Source organism: Tamandua tetradactyla, chromosome 23 (assembly GCF_023851605.1).
Source record: "Tamandua tetradactyla isolate mTamTet1 chromosome 23, mTamTet1.pri, whole genome shotgun sequence".
Taxonomy (NCBI): Eukaryota; Metazoa; Chordata; class Mammalia; order Pilosa; family Myrmecophagidae; genus Tamandua; species Tamandua tetradactyla.
In genome coordinates, this window is record NC_135349.1 from 33,661,649 (window position 1) to 33,685,920 (window position 24,272).

At 38.1% G+C, this 24,272-nt stretch overlaps 1 protein-coding gene across 1 annotated transcript in view; it reads left to right on the plus strand.

The window, feature by feature from the left end:
- The first annotated feature begins 1,694 nt into the window (after positions 1–1,694).
- The window catches only part of COG7 (component of oligomeric golgi complex 7), a 123,169-nt gene continuing 100,591 nt past the window's right edge, over positions 1,695–24,272 (plus strand). Inside the window, exons 1-4 of the mRNA XM_077141553.1 lie at positions 1,695–2,077; positions 5,663–5,811; positions 7,390–7,506; positions 10,769–10,937. Of these exons, the coding sequence (XP_076997668.1) occupies positions 1,909–2,077; positions 5,663–5,811; positions 7,390–7,506; positions 10,769–10,937 (604 nt within the window). The 5' untranslated portion in view covers positions 1,695–1,908. The remainder of the gene's footprint in view (positions 2,078–5,662; positions 5,812–7,389; positions 7,507–10,768; positions 10,938–24,272) is intronic.

Sequence of the window (24,272 nt, forward strand, 5' to 3'; positions counted from 1 at the left end):
GATAAAAGAAGCATCAGAATCAAGGTTTTCACAATCACACAGTCACATTGTGAAAGCTACATCATTAAACAATCATCTTCAAGAAACATGGCTATTGGAACACAGCTCTACATTTTTATGCACTTTCCTCCAGCCTCTCCATTACACCTTAACTAAAAAGGTGATATCTATTTAATGCGTAAGAATAACCTCCAGGGAAACTTCTGACTCTGTTTGGAATCTCTCAGCCATTGACACTTTATTTGTCACATTTCTCTCTTCCCCCTTTCAGTTGAGAAGGTTTTCTCAATTTCTTGTCATTGTCGTCTTAATTTGCATTTTCCTTATAGCTAATGAAGATGAGCAGCTCTTCATGTGCTTTTTAACCATCTGTATTTGCTCTTCACAAAAGTGCCTATTCATTTTCTCTGCCCATTTTATAATTGGGTTGTTTGTTCTTTTGTTGTTGAGCTATATAATTTGTTTATGTACACAGGATATCAAGCCTTTATCCAATATGTGGTTTCCAAATATTTTCTCCCATGGAGTTAGCTGCCTCTCACCTTTTTAACAAAGTCCTTTGAGGCACAGAAGCTCTTGATCTTAAGGAGCTCCCATTTGTCTATTTTTACTTTTACAGCTTGAGCTTTAGGTGTAAAATTTAAGAAGCTCCCACCTAGTACTAGATCTTGAAGATATTTCCCTGTTTTTTTTTTCCTAGAAGTTTTATGTTACTGGCTCTTACATTTAGGTCTTTGATCCATTTGGAATTACTTTTTGTGTAGGGTGTAAGGTAGGGGTCATTTTTTATTCTTCTGGCTATTGAAAGTCAGTTCTCCCATGCGCATAATAAATTCACACATAAAATGGGTGAATTTTATGTCATGTAAATTATACATTAATACAGATGTTTTTAAAAGTGTTATTTCTTTGGTGGGAGAAGGAGCATGCAGTAGTGGCAGCTAAGATGTACCAGGGTTCCTAATCTGTGGTTTTAGGTTCTTAGAAATAATCAGGAGTACCATATGCATGTAGAGTGAGAGAATGCCTGGAATGCTAAATGGAGAAATTATTCCACTTTAAGGACAAGTATATTATGCAATTATACACAAGAACTTTTTTTTTTTTTTTAATTTTGGATCCTATGACAAAAAAGAAGCCCTCTAAGCAACCTTTTCTCTCTTCTACGGTAAAATATTATTTGTTTTAGGATGAAGGAAACATTAAGTATAAAGGCTCTGGTGGGTTCTAGCGTCGTGTGTTTCAGGTCAACGTGGCTGAGGCGAAGTGAGAGACGAGAAGGACAGTGGTGGGCAGGGACCAATTCACATAGGCCTGTTTCATCTACTCACTTTAGAAGAGCACGAAAGCATCCTAAGGAGTGCAGGCTCCAGTGTTAGGCTTGCCTGAGTTCAAATTCTGGCGGTGCCGCTTTCTAGCCATGTAACTTTGAAAGAGTTATAGAACTTCTTTCTGCTTCATAGGACTGTGAGGATTAAATACGCCAATATATGAAAAGGCACAGAGTAAGGGCTCAACAGATCTTAGTAGAAGAAGCGGGACGGAGACAGGAATTGGTTCTTAGGAAGCTTGCATTCGCAGCGAACTCTCCACCGTTGGCATTTCTCCTACAGCAGTTAGCAGTAACGCCCAAAGTACCCAGACCGCCCAGAGCTTCCTGGGTCGCTATGGTAACGGCCAACCACTTCCGGAAGAAGTACGGCGCGCAGCGAGGGCCATATCTAGCCTTCTCCCCGAACGCGTTGACGACTGGGCTGCAGAAGGATAGGGAAACGGTGGTGCGGATCGCGCGGCCTGCCGCCTCCTAGGCCAGCCCAGGTGCTCTCGCCGCGTCGCCTGCTTCAGAATCTTCGTTGCTGTCCCAAGCCAGCCCCTAAGGCCTGGGCGCCAGGCCTGAGGTGTACCGCCATGGACTTCTCCAAGTTCCTGGCGGAAGACTTTGACGTGAAAGAGTGGATCAATGCGGCCTTGAAGGCTGGCCCCAAGGAGGAGACGGCCGGGAAAGTGGACGGCCACGCGGGCACCCTCGTGATGAAGCTGCAGCTGTTCATCCAAGAGGTGAACCACGCCGTCGAGGGTGAGTCGCAGGGGCCTTGCCCTCAGGTCTCCCAAAATGCGGCGCTAGGTCCTGTGCCCGGGTTGGCAGAGTTGCCCAAACTGGGTAGTAAATATGAGTACTTCCCAGGTTGAAAAGGCGAGCCCTGTCTCCTTCTCATTGTTCCTAGAAAAAAGTCTCAGTTTGGGGCTACGCTTTTATTTTTAACTTTTTTTTTTAATTGTATAATTTGACATATATACAAAGCAAAGAAAGAAAAAAGCAATAGTTTTAAAAGCCCTCTTCAACAAGTAGTTACAGGACAGATCCCAGAGTTCATCATGGACAACGATTCCATCCTCTCAGATTTTTCCCTCTAGCTGCTCTAGAATATAGGAGGATAGAAGGAATAAATATTTCTGTATCATCACCACTGACATTTTTGTGAAAAATAACATATAAAAAAAGCAATAAATTTCAAAGCACAGCACGACAATTGTAGAACAGACTTCAGAGTTTGGCATGGGTTGCAATTCCACAATTTAAGGTTTTCACTTTTTGCTGCTCTAAGATACTGGAGACTACAAGAAATATCAATTTAATGATTCAGCAGTCATATTCGTCTGCTAAACCCTACCTTCTCTGTATAACTCCACCATCACTTTTGATTTTTCTGTCCCACTCTTTAGGGGTATTTGGGCTATGGCCATTTAACCTTTCAATGTTGGAAGGGGCTGTCAGTAACATGGGGTAGGAAGATGGAACCAGCTGATGTTCTGGATGGGCTGTCTTTTAACTCTTGTAGTTTTGTATGCTGGTTTTCCACCTCCAGCAATGCTATGAAGTTTTAAGTTAAAAGAGTGAATTTTAATAACGTTAACTAATACTGAGTTGATTTCCTTAGACTTGGCAAAAACATATTAATGTCTTTGACTTTTGAATGACAAAAATCTGGGAAACATTTGTTTTTAGATTTTCATCTCAACCGAGGAAAGACTGGCCTGATCGAGACTTTAACCATTAAAAAAATTTTAGGATAATTTATTGTAAAGAATAATACACACAAGCAACCACCTCGTGTAACTCCTTGACTTGATTTTTACTTGCTCTAGGTTTATTAGTACCTACTGCATGTCAGTCATTCTGTTAGGCTCTGTGGGAAAGACCCCTCAAGCAGACTGCCCGCTGTAAGCATATGATCCAGTAAATAAAACTCTATTTTTTAGATGTGTCCTTGGGGGAAGGGTGCTTTATTTCACTATAGAGTGTTTATTGGATTTTGCATCATGTAGTAATTATTGAGCCTCTTCTATGCATGTGCCAAGAAATGAACATGGGGTATTACAAGTTTACCTTCCAGAGCTTGCTGCCTTTTGGGGAAGATATGTAAACAGTTAAATTACAGTGAGGAGGTAGCTTTACAGAGACGAGAACCAGGAATTTTGAGAGTTTACAAGTGCAATTACCTCTTGTCTGTGGTAGGCTTGAAGGAAGACTTCACAGGGCAAAAATAATAAGTAATAGCAAGTGTGCTGGTTTGAAATGGTGTACGTATCCTAGAAAAGCCATGTTTTAATCCTAATCCCATTTTGTAAAGGCAGCTGTTTCTTCTAATCCCTACTCAGTACTGTACGTTTGAAACTAATTAGATCATCTCCCTGGAGATGTGACTCAATCAAGAGTGGTTGTTAAGCTGAATTGAGGGAGATGTGTCTCCACCCATTTGGGGAGGTCTTGATTTGTTTACTGGAGTCCTATAAAAGAGGAATCATTTTGGAGAATGAGAGATTCAGAGAGAGCAGAGACTGCTGAGCACCATGAAGCAGAGAGTCCATCAGCCAGCGCTTTGGAGATAAAGAAGGAAAACGCCTCCCAGGGAGCTTCATGAAATAGGAAGCCAGGAGAGAAAGCTAGCAGATGATGCCATGTTCGCCAAGTGCCTCTCCAGGTGAAAGAGAAGCTCTGACTCTGTTTGCCATGTGCCTTCTCACTTGAGAGGGAAATCCTGAATGTCATTGGCCCTCTTGAAACAAGGTATCTTTCCCTGGATGCCTTTGATTGGACATTTCTATAGACTTGTTTTAATTGGGACATTTTCTTGGCCTTAGAACTGTAAACCAACAACTTATTAAATTCCCCTTTTTAAAAGCCATTCTGATTCTGGTATATTGTATTCGGCAGCTAGCAAACTAGAACAGCAGGCGTTTGAGCCTTGGTATGCCAGGCACTGTTCTAAGTGCCTTATGTGTACTAAGTGCTTCTCAGGCAGGGATAGTATACTTTATCTGTTTACTTCACCCCTAGAATCTTATTTCAGTTAGAACCTTAAACATTAGAATTCAATGTTTGTTTATAGTTCTTCCTTTTAACGAAATTTTTGGGTAAAATTTATATACAGTGAAATATTTAATGAATTTGATGAGCTTTGACAATATATATAACCAATATGTGTCAATCCCCCATCAAGATATAGAACATTACTATCACCCAGGATAGTGCCTCCATGTGCCTTCCCATTGAAATATAGCCCTTATTCTCCCAAGGGCAACCTTTGGCAGGGGTAATTTAAAAATGGATACAGGAGTGGACTAAATTTTTTTGGGGGGGAGGGGGATGCTGTGGAGCAGAAAAAAGAGGTACACAGGGAACCAGCCAGGGCTTGAAGAGAGTCTGAGGTTTGGCAGGTGGGAGGCCTAGGTGGGGCAGTAAGAGCAGTGTTAAAAGTCAGCGAGGTCTCTGTGCATTGTAGAAGTATGTGTGTGTTCTCTCTTCTTTAGACCAGGCTCAGGACCTTACCCAGGGTCAGTGTTGGAAACAGATTATTTTGTGGCAGAGTTGGATGAACAAGTTCCTGAAGCACATCTTCAAGATATTGGTGCATTCAGTGCATCTTCTAGATATTGGTGCATACAGTGCGCTAGCAGAAGACTAGTCTTCTCTGGTTCCCCAGAGAATTGCTCTTTAAAGATTATGCTGTTACCCTCCAATTCCAGAGAAGGCTTCGTGGTCTGCAAAGATTTTCAAGTTTTAGTCTATACTTGGAATACTTGTTTTAAAAAATGCAGATTCCTTGATCTCATACCAGATCTACTAAGGAAGGTGGCATTTTAATAGCACTCCAACTGACACTGGTTGTCAGTGGACTATGTTTTGAAAAGACCATGCAAAGGGACTTTGGGGCCAGACATACATGGAAAAGGCTGAATTGTGGCACTGTGAAGTCTTGTGCAAGTTACTTAACCTCTCTGAGTCTTAATTTTCTTATCTATAACAGGTAGCTGTGAATGCCTCCTAGGATTGCTGTGGACATTAAGCCATGTAATGTCTGTAAGGCAGCTGGCACATAGGCATTCACCAAGTGTTAGATTCCTTGCGTGCAGTGGGGTGATTAACTCTGTGGTGGAAATCAGTAGATGTTGGGTCAAGATGACGGTTCATTCCCTGGTGAACCACACAGTTCCTTACCCATCAGCCTGGGGAAGACATCACCGCCCATTGTCCCTTACCCACTACCCATTTTCCACAGACTCCACAAACTTCCCTAAGGAAGATTTCCTTTCTGCTGTCTGATTTCACTGGGGACTGGTCTCGTTTTCACTTTTTCTATGTATTGGGTTCTTGCTGCAGAAACAAGTCACCAGGCCCTTCAGAACATGCCCAAGGTTCTCCGTGATGTTGAAGCCCTTAAGCAGGAAGCATCTTTTCTGAAAGAACAAATGATTCTCGTCAAGGAGGACATTAAAAAGTTTGAACAGGACACAGCTCAATCCATGCAGGTATTTTGGCTCATGTCCTAGGTTTGATTCTTGTTTTTTGGTGGATGTTCAGCCGTGGGGGATTTAAAGAGTGCACCCCTGAGGGAGGCCAACCTTAACTCACACTCCACTGAGCACTCAGGCTGCTGTTTTGCTTGGTTCTTTCAGTGTATTTATCTTTTTCCTCCAGATCTCTACACTTTAGTTAAACTTTTTTTTTTATTTTAGTATTGTTTCAGTATGTTAGATTGCTTGATTTCTGATGGTTAAATTGCAATTTTAATTTTACCTTCTTTGCTGGATTTTCCTTAAAAAAGGAAAGCTTTCAGTTTTCTTTACTAAAGTTGCACTATTTTTAATATCTTGAGCTTTTTTTAATTGCTATGTTCATTAAGATTGGAGTTCATGAACATTTCCTTCATTAATTTAAAATTTTTATTTTTTTGTTCTTGTTAGTTTTTTCTTTTTATGTTGTTTTTTTTGACTTAATCTTAAATTTTCTTTGCTTGATCAAAAAAAGTGGGGGAGTCTCATTTTTTATCTTGTTTTTCCTGTTTCTAAGTCGTTTGGTTTTAAATTCTCTTTTGTATCTCATTTTATTCCTTTTGAATAACAGGAGTGTTTTAATTTAAATTCATTTTATTTTTAATTTCTTAGTTGTATTCACTTTCTTAGCCTTCTTGCAATGACTAATTTTTAATATATGTATTTTCCTTCATTAGAGCAGTTGTAGATTCATAGAAAAATCATGCAGAAAGTACAGAGTTCCCATATATACCCCCATGCACACAATTTTCCCTCTTATTTACATTTTGCAAAACTGTGATTTGATTTTATAATGATTGATTAGAGGGTTGGCAGCAGGGGTGGTGGTGAGAAGTCACCCCATCCAGAGGATAGGTTAGAGGCATCCTTACTCACTCACCCTTGATGTTCTACTGGCTCTGGTCGAGTGCTTTGGGAACCAGCCAGAGAGATCACTGGCCAGCCAATCCATATCACTTCTAGGATTCAGACAAACCGAGCATCTGAACACCAGGCATTTAACAAAAGAGAAAACAAGTCTGTTTTTAGAGGGTATGTGGTACGTTTGAAATGAAAAGGATTCTCAGCCTTTGCTTTAAAATGTTCTTTTCTTTGAGAACTTGCACCCTCACTGGATGTGTATAAAAAGTACTGGTCTTAGAGATGACTCTTGGTCTCAGTATAGATGGATGGCTCTTTGAAAACATAATGGGCAATGAGTGATAAAAAAGTGTTTACTGACCAGTATTTCAAACAAGTTGTCATGTGGGAGTAGGGACAAAAAAATTGACATGTAGGAGATTACTAAAAGCCACAGCTTTGTAGAAAAATAGAAGTTTTCTTGTGGGAAAGAAAGGGTCATTGTTCAGTTCTCTTACATCATATACAACTTAAATATTTGTTTAACATCTGCTGAACAAATTTAGCCACGTAATTGACGTTGTAAGGCATATAGAACTCCCTGAAGACAGGAACATGTTGAGTGTTTCAAGTTTATGTTTCAAGTCACTGGTGGACGGTAGAAAAAAAGGAACCATAATTTCCTTAGTTTTTCACTTCTCATTTCTGTTACAGGTGTTGGTAGAAATCGACCAGGTGAAATCCAGAATGCAGCTTGCTGCAGAATCTCTTCAAGAAGCAGACAAGTGGAGCACATTGAGTGCTGATATTGAGGAAACATTTAAAACTCAAGTAGGTTTCTTATTTAGGGGATTTTGTGAAATTTTTTTTAGGCAGGAACTTGAGGTTAGGTGAAAGCTAATGAAATAACCATTCACTCAACACCATAAGGAATAGTAAAAAGTGGCATACAGAAACATTCAGGCAGAGGGTGAGGGAGGTCAGAAACTGCTCTGAGAATTTCCATTTTAGTTTGTACCTTGTGCTTCACTGAACACTGTTAGTCACAGAGAGTTTAGAAGAAGCCTCAGCAAAAGTACATAGGCAGAGAAAACAGGGCGAATTGGTTTTACCTGTAGAACGTCAGTAAGTTATTTAAACCCTCAGATTCTGACAAGTGTGGACAATGGTAATAATTTTGATACCTGATTATAAAGTGACCCCAACTAAGTTAGGGAATATATGCTTGAAGTTTAAGAACACTGTAGGTTTTTTTTTTTGCATAGGCGGGCTCTGGGCATCAAACCTGGGTCTCCGGCATGGCAGTGCTTATACTTTAAATATACATTAATAAATTAAATTTCTTTGAAAGTAAAAGGATCAAGTGAGATGATATCTTATGAAAAACTTCTCAGTTATAAAGTACATCAACTGTTTGTCATCTTTTTTTTTTTTGTTTTTTTTGACTTTCAAAGTTTTTTTAAAAGTTCTAAATGCACATGGGAAAAAAACCCAGCAAACAGAAATAAACAAAGAAAAATAAGTCTTTCTCTTACCTTGACCCCCAATCTGCTAATTTCCTTTCTAGAGACAATCCCTATTATCAGCTTTATGCCTGTCCTTCCAGATAAACACACATACACGTTTCTCACCCTTTTTTCTTACATACGTGGTAGCACATTATGAACACCACTTTGCACTTTGCTTTTTTCCCCACTCAACTTACATTTATTCTTCTAGATCAGTTATCATTATTTTTAAGTATAATAGAACCATACTACTTTTCCATTCCATTTCAGAGTCTCTTAGGGACTTGACAGATTTAAATTGATTCAGGCTTTATAGATGTAAGTTGCAAATCTTACCGAATTCCTGGCAATGTGTATGGATATATTAAAATTTGGTTTCTGATATTTAATATTACTAATTAACTACTGTCTCCAGCCACCCCCTTTCTAATATTCAGAATTATATTTCTAATAGTCTCTTGGCTAGATCCATACAGCTGAACTCCTCCTAAGCATTTCAAAATCTGAATTACTTTTTTCTGTCCAATGCCATCCCCTCCTCTACCCTCCATTTTTTTTTTCTTTTGGTCTCCGTCTCTTGATTAATAGAGTCATTTTCCATCCAAGCTTGTAGGCTAGAAGTGTCACTAGTCCTTAACGTCTTCTTCTTCACTGCCTCTCCCTTTTGTCTCTTCAGTTTATCTGTTCTTTTTATTCCTTTGCCACCACACTGTCATACTCTTCAATCATTTTATTCTTAGACCATCACAGCAGCCTTCTGATCAGTTTCCCTGCCTTCAGGTCTCCCACACTTCATTTTGTGCTCCACGTGTGACATCAGGGATCTTCTAAACAATTGATTGGCAAATGCCATTCCCCCCTCTCCCCTATTTATTTTAAACCTCCAACAGTTCTGCATGTTCTCATGGTTACATTTTAAGCCCATTAACAAGGCATAGCCTGTCTTTTACTCCAGGGTCGAGGCCTGCCTTTTTAGTTTCCACCCTCTGACTGCTCCAGACTGTTCACACTCCTTTCATGCCTTGGTTTTCTGCTTGAACTATCTGTTTTCTCTTTTTCTTTGCCATAGAGGCGCTCTTCACTCATCCTTCAAGATTACCATCTTTCATACCTTGCGCTACTCGTGCCCTACCTCTCCTCTGCAGAATTGATTGCTCCCATAACACTTGAGTGTACTTCTTTAATTAATCTCTTTCTGTTCTAGTAAATTGTGAACTCAGGAGCTGAAATGTGATCTTACTCATCTTTGTGTCACAAACATCTAATACTGTGTCTGATGTATCACAGATCTTTGTTGAATGCTGAAATGAAATGAGATCAATTATTACCCTCAGTTCTTCTTTAAAAATAATATTTTTTTCCTGATTATAAACAAAACTTTTGTATGTCTTGGAATATTTGGAAAACTCAGAAAAATACAAGGAAGAAAACAAAGCAATTCATATCCTAATGCTCTAGTGACTTTTTAAATGTCTGTTAGGTATTTTTTTTTTCCCTTGTGCATGTATTATAGGCATGTGTACATTTATATATGTATGAAACAAAATTGGGATTCTAGTGTCCATATACATTTTATTCTCTTCAAAACTGATTTTTTCATGGTTACATAATAGTCCATGTTCCATTATATGTACCTCATAAGGTATGTTTTATTTATTATTTAAGTTTTTGCTACGACACTGTAATCGTATTATTAATTATGGTATATTCATCTCTTTATGTCCCTCTAGTTGTTTTCTTAGGATGAATTTCTACAAGAGTAAATACCAGGTCTGAGGATGTGAATATTCTTAAGGCTTTTGACACATATTGTAAAATTGCCCTCCAGAAAGACAGTATGAATTTATAGTTTATACTATATATAGTATAAAGGAGATTGTCCTTTTGTTTTCTTTCCACCCTCACTAACAATAGATGTTATAATATTTTAAAAGCTTTGCCAGTTTGCTAGGAGGAAAATGGGACTTTCTTGTTTTAATTTACATTAATTTGAGCCCTAATAATCTTGAACGTTATATTAGTGAGAGTTCCCCAGGGAAACAGAACCGACAGGAGATTATAAGATATTTTTATAGGAATTGGTTCATGTGACTGTGGGGACTGGCAAGTCTGAATTCTGGAGGGCAGGCCATACACTGGGAACTTGGTTGAAGGTTTCAATGAATTCCCCAGGAGAAGCTGACTGGGTGAAGTAGAGATAGAAATTCTTCTTTTTGACTGCTAATCATCAGTTCTCCCTTTAGCTAATTCTCCCTTCAGCTGATTAGATAGGGTCTCTCATTGCTGAAGGCAATCTCCTTTGTTAATTGGAGATGTAATCAGTCACAGATGCAATCAAGTGACTGATGATTTAAATCCATGAAGTATCCTCTCAGTAACAATCAGGACAGGGCTTGCTTGATGGAACAATTGAACACCATAACCTATCGATGTTGATGCATGAACTTAATCATCATAATCATCTTATGTTTATGGGCCATTTTCTTATTTTATCAATTATCATTTTATGCATTTTGATCATGTTGAATTACAGTAGCAGGGGTCTTTTTAAATACCTAGTATCTTGTATTCTGGTCTTTTTATAGGATATAGCTGTGATTTCTGCCAAACTAACAGGTATGCAGAACAGTTTAATGATGCTTGTTGATACCCCAGACTACTCAGAAAAATGTGTACACTTGGAGGCATTGAAGAACAGGTTGGAAGCCCTGGCCAGCCCCCAGATTGTAGCAGCATTCAACTCTCAATCTGTAGGTGAGTGCTGGCTATTTTCTCATCTTTCTGTGTACCTCTTTACAAAGATAAGGCTCAGTCTTAATTCTGATTATATTATGTAGATGAAGAGTAGATATGTAAATTTTTGTTCATTTTTTTCAACATTTTATGAGCATTTTCAAACATACAGAAAAGTTGAATGAATTGTACAATGAATACAACATCTAGATTTTATTGTTATTTTGTCACATGTGCTTTATCACATATCCATCTATCTCCCTATCCCTTATTCATCCACCTCCCTATCCCTTTATTCAACCATTTGCTTAATGGCTAGTGATGTTGAGCATGTTTTCATGTGCTTCTTGGCCATTTGTGTATCTTCTTTGGAGAAATATCTGTTCAAGTCCTTGCCTTATTTTAAAATTGGATTTTTTTTGTTGTTAAGTTCTTCATATATGGATATTAAACTTTTATCAGATACCTGGTTTCCAAATGTTTTCTCTCCTTTTGTTGGTTGTCTTTTCACATTTTTTTTGCCATTCCTCCTCTCTATTATTTTTTTTTAATTAAAAAAAAAATCAACTAATACAACATTTAGAAATCATTCCATTCTACATATGCAATCAGTAATTCTTAATATCATCACATAGATGTATGATCATCATTTCTTAGTACATTTGCATCGATTTAGAAAAAGAAATAGCAAGACAACAGAAAAAGAAATAAAATGATAATATAGAGAAAAAAATAAAAATAAAAAATACAAAAAATGTATTTAAAAAAACAAAAAACAAAAAAAAACTATAGCTCAGATGCAGCTTCATTCAGTGTTTTAACATAATTACATTACAATTAGGTAGTATTGTGCTGTCCATTTTTAAGTTTTTGTATCCAGTCCTGTTGCACAGTCTGTATCCCTTCAGCTCCGATTACCCATTATCTTACCCTATTTCTAACTCCTGATGGTCTCTGTTACCAATGACATATTCCTAATTTATTCTCTAATGTTGGTTCACATCAGTGGGACCATACAGTATTTGTCCTTTAGTTTTTGGCTAGTCTCACTCAGCATAATGTTCTCTAGGTCCATCCATGTTATTACATGCTTCATAAGTTTATTCTGTCTTAAAGCTGCATAATATTCCATCGTATGTATATACCACAGTTTGTTTAGCCGCTTGTCTGTTGATGGACATTTTGGCTGTTTCCATCTCTTTGCAATTGTAAATAATGCTGCTATAAACATTGGTGTGCAAATGTCCGTTTGTGTCTTTACCCTTAAGTCCTTTGAGTAGATACCTAGCAATGGTATTGCTGGGTCGTATGGCAATTCTATATTCAGCTTTTTGAGGAACTGCCAAACTGCATTCCACAGTGGTTGCACCCTTTGACATTCCCACCAACAGTGGATAAGTGTGCCTTTTTCTCCACATCCTCTCCAGCACTTGTCATTTTCTATTTTGTTGATAATGACCATTCTGGTGGGTGTGAGATGATATCTCATTGTGGTTTTGATTTGCATTTCTCTAATGGCCAGGGACATTAAGCATCTCTTCATGTGCCTTTTGGCCATTTGTATTTCCTCTTCTGAGAGGTGTCTGTTCAAGTCTTTTTCCCATTTTGCAATTGGGTTGGCTGTCTTTTTGTTGTTGAGTTGAACAATCTCTTTATAAATTCTGGATACTAGACCTTTATCTGATATGTCATTTCCAAATATTGTCTCCCATTATGTAGGCTGTCTTTCTACTTTCTTGATGAAGTTCTTTGATGCACAAAAGTGTTTAATTTTGAGGAGCTCCCGTTTCTTTCTTTCTTTCTTCAGTGCTCTTGCTTTAGGTTTAAGGTCCATAAAACCGCCTCCAATTGTAAGATTCATAAGATATCTCCCTACATTTTCCTCTAACTGTTTTATGGTCTTAGACCTAATGTTTAGATCTTTGATCCGTTTTGAGTTAACTTTTGTATAGGGTGTGAGATACGGGTCCTCTTTCATTCTTTTGCATATGGATATCCAGTTCTCTTGGCACCATTTATTGAAGAGACTGTTCTGTCCCAGGTGAGTTGGTTTAACTGCCTTATCAAAGATCAAATGTCCGTAGATGAGAGGGTCTATATCTGAGCACTCTATTCGATTCCATTGGTCGATATATCTGTCTTTATGCCAGTACCATGCTGTTTTGACCACTGTGGCTTCATAATATGCCTTAAAGTCTGGCAGCGTGAGACCTCCAGCTTTGTTTTTTTTCCTCAAGATACTTTTAGCAATTCGGGGCACCGTGCCCTTCCAGATAAATTTGCTTATTGGTTTTTCTATTTCCGAAAAATAAGTTGTTGGGATTTTGATTGGTATTGCATTGAATCTGTAAATCAATTTAGGTAGAATTGACATCTTAACTATATTTAGTCTTCCAATCCATGAACACGGTATGCCCTTCCATCTATTTAGGTCTTCTGTGATTTCTTTTAACAGTTTTTTGTAGTTTTCTTTGTATAGGTCTTTTGTCTCTTTAGTTAAATTTATTCCTAGGTATTTTATTCTTTTAGTTACAATTGTGAATGGAATTCGTTTCTTGATTTCCCCCTCAGCTTGCTCAGTGCTAGTGTATAGAAACACTACAGATTTTTGAATGTTGATCTTGTAACCTTCTACTTTGCTGTACTCATTTATTAGCTCTAGTAGTTTTGTTGTGGATTTTTCCGGGTTTTCGACGTATGGTATCATATCGTCTGCAAACAGTGATAGTTTTACTTCTTCCTTTCCAATTTTGATGCCTTGTATTTCTTTTTCTTGTCTAATTGCTCTGGCTAGAACCTCCAATACGATGTTGAGTAATAGTGGTGATAATGGACATCCTTGTCTTGTTCGTGATCTTAGGGGGAAAGTTTTCAATTTTTCCCCATTGAGGATGATATTAACTGTGGGTTTTTCATATATTTCCTCTATCATTTTAAGGAAGTTCCCTTGTATTCCTATCTTTTGAAGTGTTTTCAACAGGAAAGGATGTTGAATCTTGTCAAATGCCTTCTCTGCATCAATTGAGATGATCATATGATTTTTCTGCTTTGATTTGTTGATATGGTGTATTACATTAATTGATTTTCTTATGTTGAACCATCCTTGCATACCTGGGATGAATCCTACTTGGTCATGATGTATAATTCTTTTAATGTGTTGTTGGATTCGATTTGCTAGAATTTTGTTGAGGATTTTTGCATCTATATTCATTAGAGAGATTGGTCTGTAGTTTTCTTTTTTTGTAATATCTTTGCCTGGTTTTGGTATGAGGGTGATGTTGGCTTCATAGAATGAATTAGGTAGTTTTCCCTCCACTTCGATTTTTTTGAAGAGTTTGAGCAGAGTTGGTACTAATTCTTTCTCGAATGTTTGGTAGAATTCACATGTGAAGCCGTCTGGTCCTGGACTTTTCTTTTTGGGAAGCTTTTGAATGACTGATTCAGTTTCTTTACTTGTGATTGGTTTGTTGAGGTCATCTATTTCTTCTTGAGTCAAAGTTGGTTGTTCATGCCTTTCTAGGAACTTGTCCATTTCATCTACATTGTTGTATTTATTAGCGTAAAGTTGTTCATAGTATCCTGTTATTACCTCCTTTATTTCTGTGAGGTCAGTGGTTATGTCTCCTCTTCCATTTCTGATCTTATTTATTTGCATCCTCTCTCTTCTTCTTTTTGTCACTCTTGCTAAGGGCCCATCAATCTTGTTGATCTTCTCATGGAACCAACTTCTGGTCTTATTGATTTTCTCTGTTGTTTTCATGTTCTCAATTTCGTTTATTGCTGCTCTAATCTTTGTTATTTCTTTCCTTTTGCTTGCTTTGGGGTTAGTTTGCTGTTCTTTCTCCAGTTCTTCCAAGTGGACAGTTAATTCCTGAATTTTTGCCCTTTCTTCTTTTCTGATATAGGCATTTAGGGCAATAAATTTCCCTCTTAGCACTGCCTTTGCTGCGTCTCATAGGTTTTGATATGTTGTGTTTTCATTTTCATTCACCTCGAGATGTTTACTAATTTCTCTTGTAATTTCTTCCTTGACCCACTGGTTGTTTAAGAGTGTGTTGTTGAGCCTCCACGTATTTGTGAATTTTCTGGCACTCTGCCTATTATTGATTTCCAACTTCATTCCTTTATGATCCGAGAAAGTGTTGTGTATGATTTCAATCTTTTTAATTTTGTTGAGACTTGCTTTTTGACCCAGCATATGGTCTATCTTTGAGAATGATCCATGAGCAGTTGAGAAAAAGGTGTATCCTGCTGTTGTGGGGTGTAATGTCCTATAAATGTCTGTTAAGTCTAGCTCATTTATTGTAATATTCAAATTCTCTGTTTCTTTATTGATCCTCTGTGTAGATGTTCTGTCCATTGATGAGAGTGGTGAATTGAAGTCTCCAACTATTATGGTAGATGTGTCTATTTCCCTTTTCAGTGTTTGCAGTGTATTCCTCACGTATTTTGGGGCATTCTGATTCGGTGCGTAAATATTTATGAGTGTTATGTCTTCTTGTTTAATTGTTCCTTTTATTAGTAGATAGTGTCCTTCTTTGTCTCTTTTAACTGTTTTACATTTGAAGTCTAATTTGTTGGACATTAGTATAGCTACTCCTGCTCTTTTCTGGTTGTTATTTGCATGAAATATCTTTTCCAAACCTTTCACTTTCAACCTATGTTTATCTTTGGGTCTAAGATGTGTTTCCTGTAGACAGCATATAGAAGGATCCTGTTTTTTAATCCATTCTGCTAGTCTATGTCTTTTGATTGGCGAATTCAGTCCATTAACATTTAGTGTTATTACTGTTTGGGTAATACTTTCCTCTACCATTTTGCCTTTTGTATTATATATATCATATCTAATTTTCCTTCTTTCTACACTCTCTCCACACCTCTCTCTTCTGTCTTTTCGTATCTGACTCTAGTGCTCCCTTTAGTATTTCTTGCAGAGCTGGTCTCTTGGTCACATATTCTTTCAGTGACTTTTTGTCTGAAAATGTTTTAATTTCTCCCTCATTTTTGAAGGACAATTTTGCTGGATATAGAAGTCTTGGTTGTCAGTTTTTCTCTTTTAGTAATTTAAATATATCATCCCACTGTCTTCTTGCCTCCATGGTTTCTGCTGAGAAATCTACACATAGTCTTATTGGGTTTCCCTTGTATGTGATGGATTGCTTTTCTCTTGCTGCTTTCAAGATCCTCTCTTTCTCTTTGACCTCTGACATTCTAACTAGTAAGTGTCTTGGAGGACGCCTATTTGGATCTATTTTCTTTGGGGTGCCCTGCACTTCTTGGATCTTTAATTTTAGGTCTTTCATAAGAGTTGGGAAATTTTCAGTGATAATTTCTTCCATTAGTTTTTCTCCTCCTTTTCCCTTCTCTTCTCCTTCTGAGACACCCACAACACGTATATTTGTGCACTTCATATTATTGTTCTGTTCCCTGAGCCCCTGCTCAAATTTTTCCATTCTTTTCCCTATAGTTTCTGTTTCTTTTTAGATTTCAGATGTTCCATCCTCCAGTTCACTAATTCTAACCTCTGTCTCTTGAAATCTACCATTGTAGGTTTCCATTGTTTTTTTTCATCTCTTCTACTGTATCTTTCATTCCCATAAGTTCTGTGATTTGTTTTTTCAGACTTTCCATTTCTTCTTTTTGTTGATCCCATGCCTTCTTCATGTCCTCTCTCAATTTATTGATTTGGTTTTTGAAGAGGTTTTCCATTTCTGTTCGTATATTCAGAATTAGTTGTCTCAGCTCCCGTATCTCATTTGAGCTATTGGTTTGTTCCTTTGACTGGGCCATATCTTCAATTTTCCTGGTGTGATTTGTTATTTTTTGCTGGTGTCTGGGCATTTAATCAGATTTCCCTGAGTGTGGGACCCAGCAGGTTGAAAAACTTTCCTGTGAAGTCTCTGGGCTCTGTTTTTCTTATCCTGCCGAGTATGTGGTGCTTGTCTGTCTGCGAGTCCCACCAGCAAGAGATGTTGTGGCTCCTTTAACTTTGGAAAACTCTCGCTGCTGGGTGTGTGGTGGAGACAGAGGAAAGGTTGTAGGTTGGTTTTAATGGCTTCAAATTGTGAAGTCCTGAGATCTGAATTCCTTGAGAGAGGGATTCCACCTGTGTTGCATTTCACCCCTCCTGTGGGGAAGGTTCATGTGTTAGAGAGCCCTGAAAGCAGCCTGTTTCTGCATTTGGGGCAGTTACAACCTGTGTAATCCCAGCGCTGAGCCTAGAGGCAACCAAGCCTCCGTAGAAACAGCTGCAGAAGGCTCTGTTTCGCCCCCTTTCCGCTTTTTCAGTTAGCCCAATAGGCGACTTCCGCCTTGATCAGTCTTGCCTGAGCTGAGGGCCTATTTTTAGTAGTCAGAAGTTGCTCATCAATGCCACTATTGGTGTTAGGTTGGACCCAGTCTCCACCACTGTTGGAGACTCTTTCCTTTCCCTCCGAGAAGTCGCCTGTGGGGGAGGGGTGCCGGCCGCCATGGCTTGGGGTACTGCTGATCCGAGGCTCCCAGCCGGCCCGGGAAGCTGCGTGTGGGAGGGGCGCCGGTTGCCAGCTGCCACGGCTTGGGGAACTGCTGATCCGAGGCTCCCAGCCGGCCCGGGAAGCCGCGTGTGTGGGAGGGGTGCCGGTCGTCAGCTGCCGTGGCTTGGGGAACCGCTGATTCGAGACTCCCAGCCGGCCTGGAAAGCCACGTGTGTGGGAGGGGCGCCGGTTGCTGGCCGCCGCGGCCTGGGGAACCACTGACCCTACTTCACTTTTTTGATAATGTCCTTTGATGTGCAAATTTTAAACTTTTATTATATATATAAATATTCTAAAACTACCATATACTAACTTTAACCGTATAATTTATTGTTAAACGAGGGTACTTTTGAGAGGGAAAGAGAGTATTTTTAGTAATTAAGCTGGAAAAACAGGTTAAATCAGAACTGTTCTGGGACACCTGAGATACATGGTCACCCAAGCGTACAGCACCTCCTTGGGGAATTACCTGGATAATTGAGTTTTCAGTGTAGATGAGAGCAGCTTAACAGCCCTCATGCCAAATAATCACACAGTTTGCCCTCAAAAGGTGCTCTCTCCCACTCCTGTTTACTCATTAGTCAAGACCTGCAAAGGTTTAACCTCCTGTGTCCCGGTGGTGAAGCCACACCAACATTGGGCCTTTTTGGAACTCAGCCCTGAGTGTTCTAGAGGGCACCATCTGTATGGTAATCCTTGCACTGATCAGCACCTCCAAGGGCAGAAGCAGTTTTCAGAGAGTACTTGGTACTATTGTGTCAGATAATATTTAAAAAATCAGTATTCTAGAAACAATAAAGAAGTATCTATATAATGAAAAAAAATCAATATTATCAAATTTTATTAAACAACTCTTGCAATCGACTGTCATTTTTATTTTCTCTGACCTATATGTGACAAATCATACTAAAAGCATTCCTAATGTTGGGCCATTTTTGCAATTCAAGAACAAGTGTAATGTTGATATTATTTGCTAATATCTTATTTAGAATTTTTTTACTAGATAATCCCATAAGGGAATATCTTTGTCTGGTTTTGGTACGTGATTATGTTGGCTTCATGAAAACAATTGGGAAGCTTTCATTCTTTCTTACTGCTTTTAGGATTTAAGTAGCATTTTTATCAAATATTGTCATGTTATCATTTAATGTTTTCTGTCTGCAGTTCAACTTGGATATTAATGTTATTACTCCTACCTTCTTTCTTGCTTGCTTTTGTTTTGTATGCCCTTGTCCATTTTTTTTTGCCTTCAAATGTTCAGAGAAATTTTATTTTAGATTTGTCTGTTGCAGATAACATGTAGTTGAATTTTGTTTTTTGATCTAATCTTTGTATTTATCTCTTTTTTTAAAGAGTTTTATTCACATACCATACAGTCCATCCAAAGTATATATTGGCTCTTGGTATAATCACAGAGTTGTGTATTCACCACCACATTCAATTAGGGGACATTTTCATTGCTCCAAAAAGAAAAATCCTGTACTCCTTATATCCCCTATTATTGATGCTTAGTATTGGTATAGTACTTTTGTAACAAGTGATGGAAGAATATTACAGTATTCCTCTTAACAGTGATCCATAGTTTGCATTAGCTGTATTTTTCTCCATTTACCACCCTATTATTAACACCTTGTAATAGTAATGTACATTTGTTCTAGTTCATGGAAGAATGTTCTTATGTTTGTACTTTTTTTATTTATTAATTAAAAAATGAACAACAAACAAACAAAAATATTAACATATATTCCATTCTACATATATAATCAGTAATTCTTAATATCATCACATAGTTGCATATTCATCATTTCTTAGAACATTTGCATTGATTTAGAAAAAGAAATAAAAAGACAACAAAAAAGAAATAAAATGATAACAGAAAAAAAAGGTTATACATACCATACCCCTTACCCCTCGCTTTCATTTATTATTAGCATTTCAAAGTAAATTTATTTTAACATTTGTTCCCCCTATTATTTATTTTTATTCCATATGTTCTACTCATCTGTTGATATGGTAGATAAAAGGAGCATCAGACACAAGGTTTTCACAATCACAGAGTCACATTGTGAAAGCTATATCATTGTTCAGTCATCATCAAGAAACATGGCTATTGGAACACAGCTCTACATTTTCAGGCAGTTCCCTCCATCCTCTCCACTACATCTTGAACAACAAGGTGATATCTGCTTAATGCGTAAGAATAACCTCCAGGATAACCTCTCGACTCTGTTTGGAATCTCTCAGCCATTGACACTTTATCTCATTTCACCCTTCCCCCTTTTGGTCGAGAAGGTTCTCTCAATCCCTTGATGTTAATTCTCAGCTCATTCTAGGGTTTTTCTGAATCCCTTGATGCTGAGTCTCAGCTCATTCCAGGATCTCTGTCCCACGTTGCCAGGAAGGTCCACACCCCTGGGAGTCATGTCCCATGCAGAGAGGGGGAGCGTGGTGAGACTGCTCGTCGTGTTGGCTGGAGAGAGAGGCCACATCTGAGCAACCAAAGAGGCTCTCTTGGGGGTGACTCTTAGGCCTAGATTTTAAGTAGACTTGACCTATCCTTTGTGGGGTTAAGTTTCATATGAACAAGCCCCAAGACTGGGGGCTCAGCCTATAGCTTTGGTTGTTCACACTGCTTGTGAGAATATCAAGAATTCAACTTGGGGAAGTTGAATTTCTCCCCGTTCTCACCATTTCCCGAAGGGGGCTTTGCAAATACTTTTCCACTCACTGATCAAATCACTCTGGGATTCATCGGGACATCACTCTGGACAAACCAACAAAATCTTATGTTCTACCTGAGATTCCAAGTACTTATGGCGTTCAATCAAACTATCTATATAAGTTATATTAGGAAATGCACTAGTCAAAATATAAATTTTGTAACAAACATTTTTTGCTTTAGTCTCACACCATAAGGTGACATTTTAAAATATTAATTACCATCTATTTTCAACACCCTGCAATAATGACATTCCTTTGTTCTTCCTCATGCAAAAACATTTTTTAAATTTGTACATTTAGTCACTGTTATTATACACTCTAGGCATTCCTAGATTATACCATCTCAATGTTTAACATCTTTCTTTCTTTCTGATTTCATTTAGGTCCCCAGCTCTCCTCCCTCTATCATTCTCACATGCAGCTTCATTCAGTGTTTTAACATAATTATATTATAGTTAGGTAGTATTGTGCTGTCCATTTCTGAGTTTTTGTATCCAGTCCTGTTGCACAGTCTGTATCCCTTCAGCTCCAATTACCCAATATCTTACCCTATTTCTATCTCCTGATGGTCTCTGTTACCAAGGAAATATTCCAAGTTTATTCACTAATGTCAGTTCGTATCAGTGAGGCCATACAGTATTTGTCCTTTAGTTTTTGGCTAGACTCACTCAGCATAATGTTCTCAAGGTCCATCCATGTTGTTACATACTTCATAAGTTTATTCTGTCTTAAAGCTGCATAATATTTCATTGTATGTATATACCACAGTTTGTTTAGCCATTTGTCTGTTGATGGACGTTTTGGCTGTTTCCATCTCTTTGCAATTGTAAATAATGCTGCTATAAACATTGGTGTGCAAATGTCTGTTTGTGTCTTTGCCCTTATGTCCTCTGAGTAGATACCTAGCAATGGTATTGCTGGGTCGTATGGCAATTCTATATTCAGCTTTTTGAGGAACCGCCAAACTGCCTTCCACAGAGGTTGTACTGTTTGGCATTCCCACCAACAATGAATAAGTGTGCCTTTTTCTCCGCATCCTCTCCAGCACTTGTCATTTTCTGTTTTGTTGATAATGGCCATTCTGGCGGGTGTGAGATGATATCTCATTGTGGTTTTGATTTGCATTTCTCTAATGGCCGGGGACGTTGAGCATCTCTTATATTTGTACTTTTAACCACCTTCATTGTTTGCAACAGCGGTCACTATGGTATACACTCTCATGTTTTATCCTTTAGTGTTCCTTCTAGTGACATGTATGACCCTAAACTTCCCCTTTAAACCACAATCACATCCATAATTCAGCACTGTTAATTACATTGAGAATAATTTGCTACTATCACTTCTATCCATTTCCAAACAATAAAGTCAAGCTTACTAGAAATTCTGCACAAAGTGAGCATCGGCTCCCCATTCTCTACCCTCATTCAATCTCTTGGTAACCGATGTTCTAGGTATTAATTCCCGGAGTTTGCTCACTAAATTAGTTCATATTAGTGAGAACATACAATATTTGTCCTTTTGTACCTGGCTTATTTCACTGAAAATAATGTCCTCAAGGTCCATCCATTTGTCATATGCATCAAGACTTCATTCATTCTTAAAGCAGAATAATATTCCATCATATGTATATACAGCATTTTGTTTATCTATTCATTGGTTGATAGGCACTTGGGTTATTTCCATCTTTTGGCAATTGTGAATAAAGCCGCTATGAACATCAGTGTGCAGATGTGTATTCACATCCTTGCTTTCAGTTCTTCTGAGTATATACCTAGTAGAGGTATTGCTGGATCTTACAGCAATTCTATACTTAGCTTCCTGAAGAACCACCAGACTGCCTTCCACAGTGGCTGCACCATTCTGCATTCATTCCCACCAGCAGTGAATAAATGTTCCATTTTCTCCACATTCTTTCCAACATTTGTAGTTTTCTGGTTTTGTTAGTAGTGGCCATTCTAGTAGATATGAATGTATTTCTCTTTTAATAATTGATTCTATCCCATTTAGTTTTTTTTTTTAACAGATATTCTTGGTTTTTCTATTTTATATTTGTAGTTTCATTCTGTATCTTTTGATCTCTTTATTTGCCTATATTTATATTTTGTGTGTGTTTTTCTTCTCAGATAATTTGAAAGTTATATAGCTTCATTTTAGTTTCACTAGTGATTTATGACTTAAAATCATAAACTAAACTTATTTCTCAATTTATCAACCTCATAAATGGAACAGTATCTTTTGACTCCCCCTGGTTAGTACATTTGCACTTTTCCTCCTTCCACCCACCTTGCCTTGCCATATTGCCACATTCTAGAATATTGGCATAGTGTAGAAGTTTCATCATGGTATACTATAAAATTATTAGTTTTTATATCATGTAGCTTTCCTCTAAAAATTTTTAAGCATTATAGGACATTTCCCAGAATTTGTCATGGGCTACCATACGATCCTCTCATATTTTTCCTTCTAGCTGTTCTAGAATATAGGAGGCTAAAAGGCATAAATATTTTTTTATCGTCACAATCGACTTTTCTTCTTTTTTTTTGTGAAAAATAACATGTATACGAAAAAGCTGTAAATTTCAAAGCACAGCACGACGATTAGTTGTAGAACATATTTCAGAGTTTGACATGGATTACAATTTCACAATTTTAGGTTTTTACTTCTAGCTGCTCTAAAATACTGGAGACTGAAAGAGATATCGATTTAATGATTCAGCATTCATATTTATTTGTTAAATCCTATCTTCTCTGTGTAACTCCACCGTCACCTTTGATCTTTCCATCCCTCTCTTTAGGGGTGTTTGGGCTATGGCAATTCTAAATTTTTCATATTGGAAGGGTCTAGACCGTCCCTAATATGGGGTAGGGAGATGAAACTATCTGGTGTTCTGGAGAGGCTGGGCTAGGTTTCAAGACTTATCTGGACCAGGGACCCATCTGGAAGTTGTAGGTTTCTGGAAAGTTACTCTAGTGCATGGAATCCTTGTGGAATCTTATATATTGCCCTAGGTGTTCTTTAGGATTGGCTGGAATGGTCCTGGTTGGGGTTTGGCAAATTATGATAGGTAGCAATATCTAACTGAAGCTTGTGTAAGAGCAACCTCCAGAATAGCCTCTTGACTCTATTTGAACTCTCTCAGCCACTGATACTTTATTAGTTACGCTTCTTTTCCCCCTTTTGGTCAGGATGGAATTGTTGATCCCATGTTGCCAGGGCCGGACTCATTGCTGGGAGTCCTCTCCCACACTGCCAGGAGACTTTCACCCCTGGATGTCATGTCCCATGTAGGGGGGAGGGCAATGATTTCACTTGCAGAGTTGGGCTTAGAGAGACTGAGGCCTCATCTGAGCAACAACATAGATCCTCCAGAAGTAACTCTTAGGCATGCCTATAGGTAATCTAAGCTTCTCTGCTACCTACATATGCTTCACAAGAGTAAGCCTCAAGATCAAGGGCTTGGCCTATTGATTTGGGTGTCCCCAGAGTCTGATCACTTTTTCAACTTTTTAAACAGTTGCTGTATAGGATAATGCTTACTTTTATAGCTTCAGAACTCTTAACTCAGAGTTTCAGGTGTCACACAAATGCCTGTAGTTCCAAGGAATGACCAGGTTATACACAAATAGCTCAGTGTCTCAGAACTTAGAAATAACAATTACATCTCCAGAAAAGAGGTGATTACTGTAAGAGATTACAATCTAGGACCCTTTACAGTAGGCCCCAACCTGGTAACCCTTGCTCTCGACTTCAGATCTCCAAGTTTGTATATTATAGTTAGTCCATATGAGTGAGGCATAATAATATTTGTCTTTTAGTTTCTGACATCTCATTCAACATAATGTCCTCGATGTTCCTTCACCTAGTTGCATGCCTCACAATCTAATTTATAATTTCTGTTATGTCATTATTTTCTTCCCAAGTTTCCTTATCTCTGCTGGACTCTGTCTCTGTTTCATTGTGGTGACTCGATCAAGCAGTAGTAGCCTAAAATTTTCTTCTATTCTTGTAGTAAATCTTTTTTTCCTTCTATTTCTTGTAGTAAATCTTTTGAAGTGTTCTCTTGATGTACCTTCTTCATGCTTTGTTCCTTTTCTTTTTTCATTTTTTCCTCTTTGTGGTA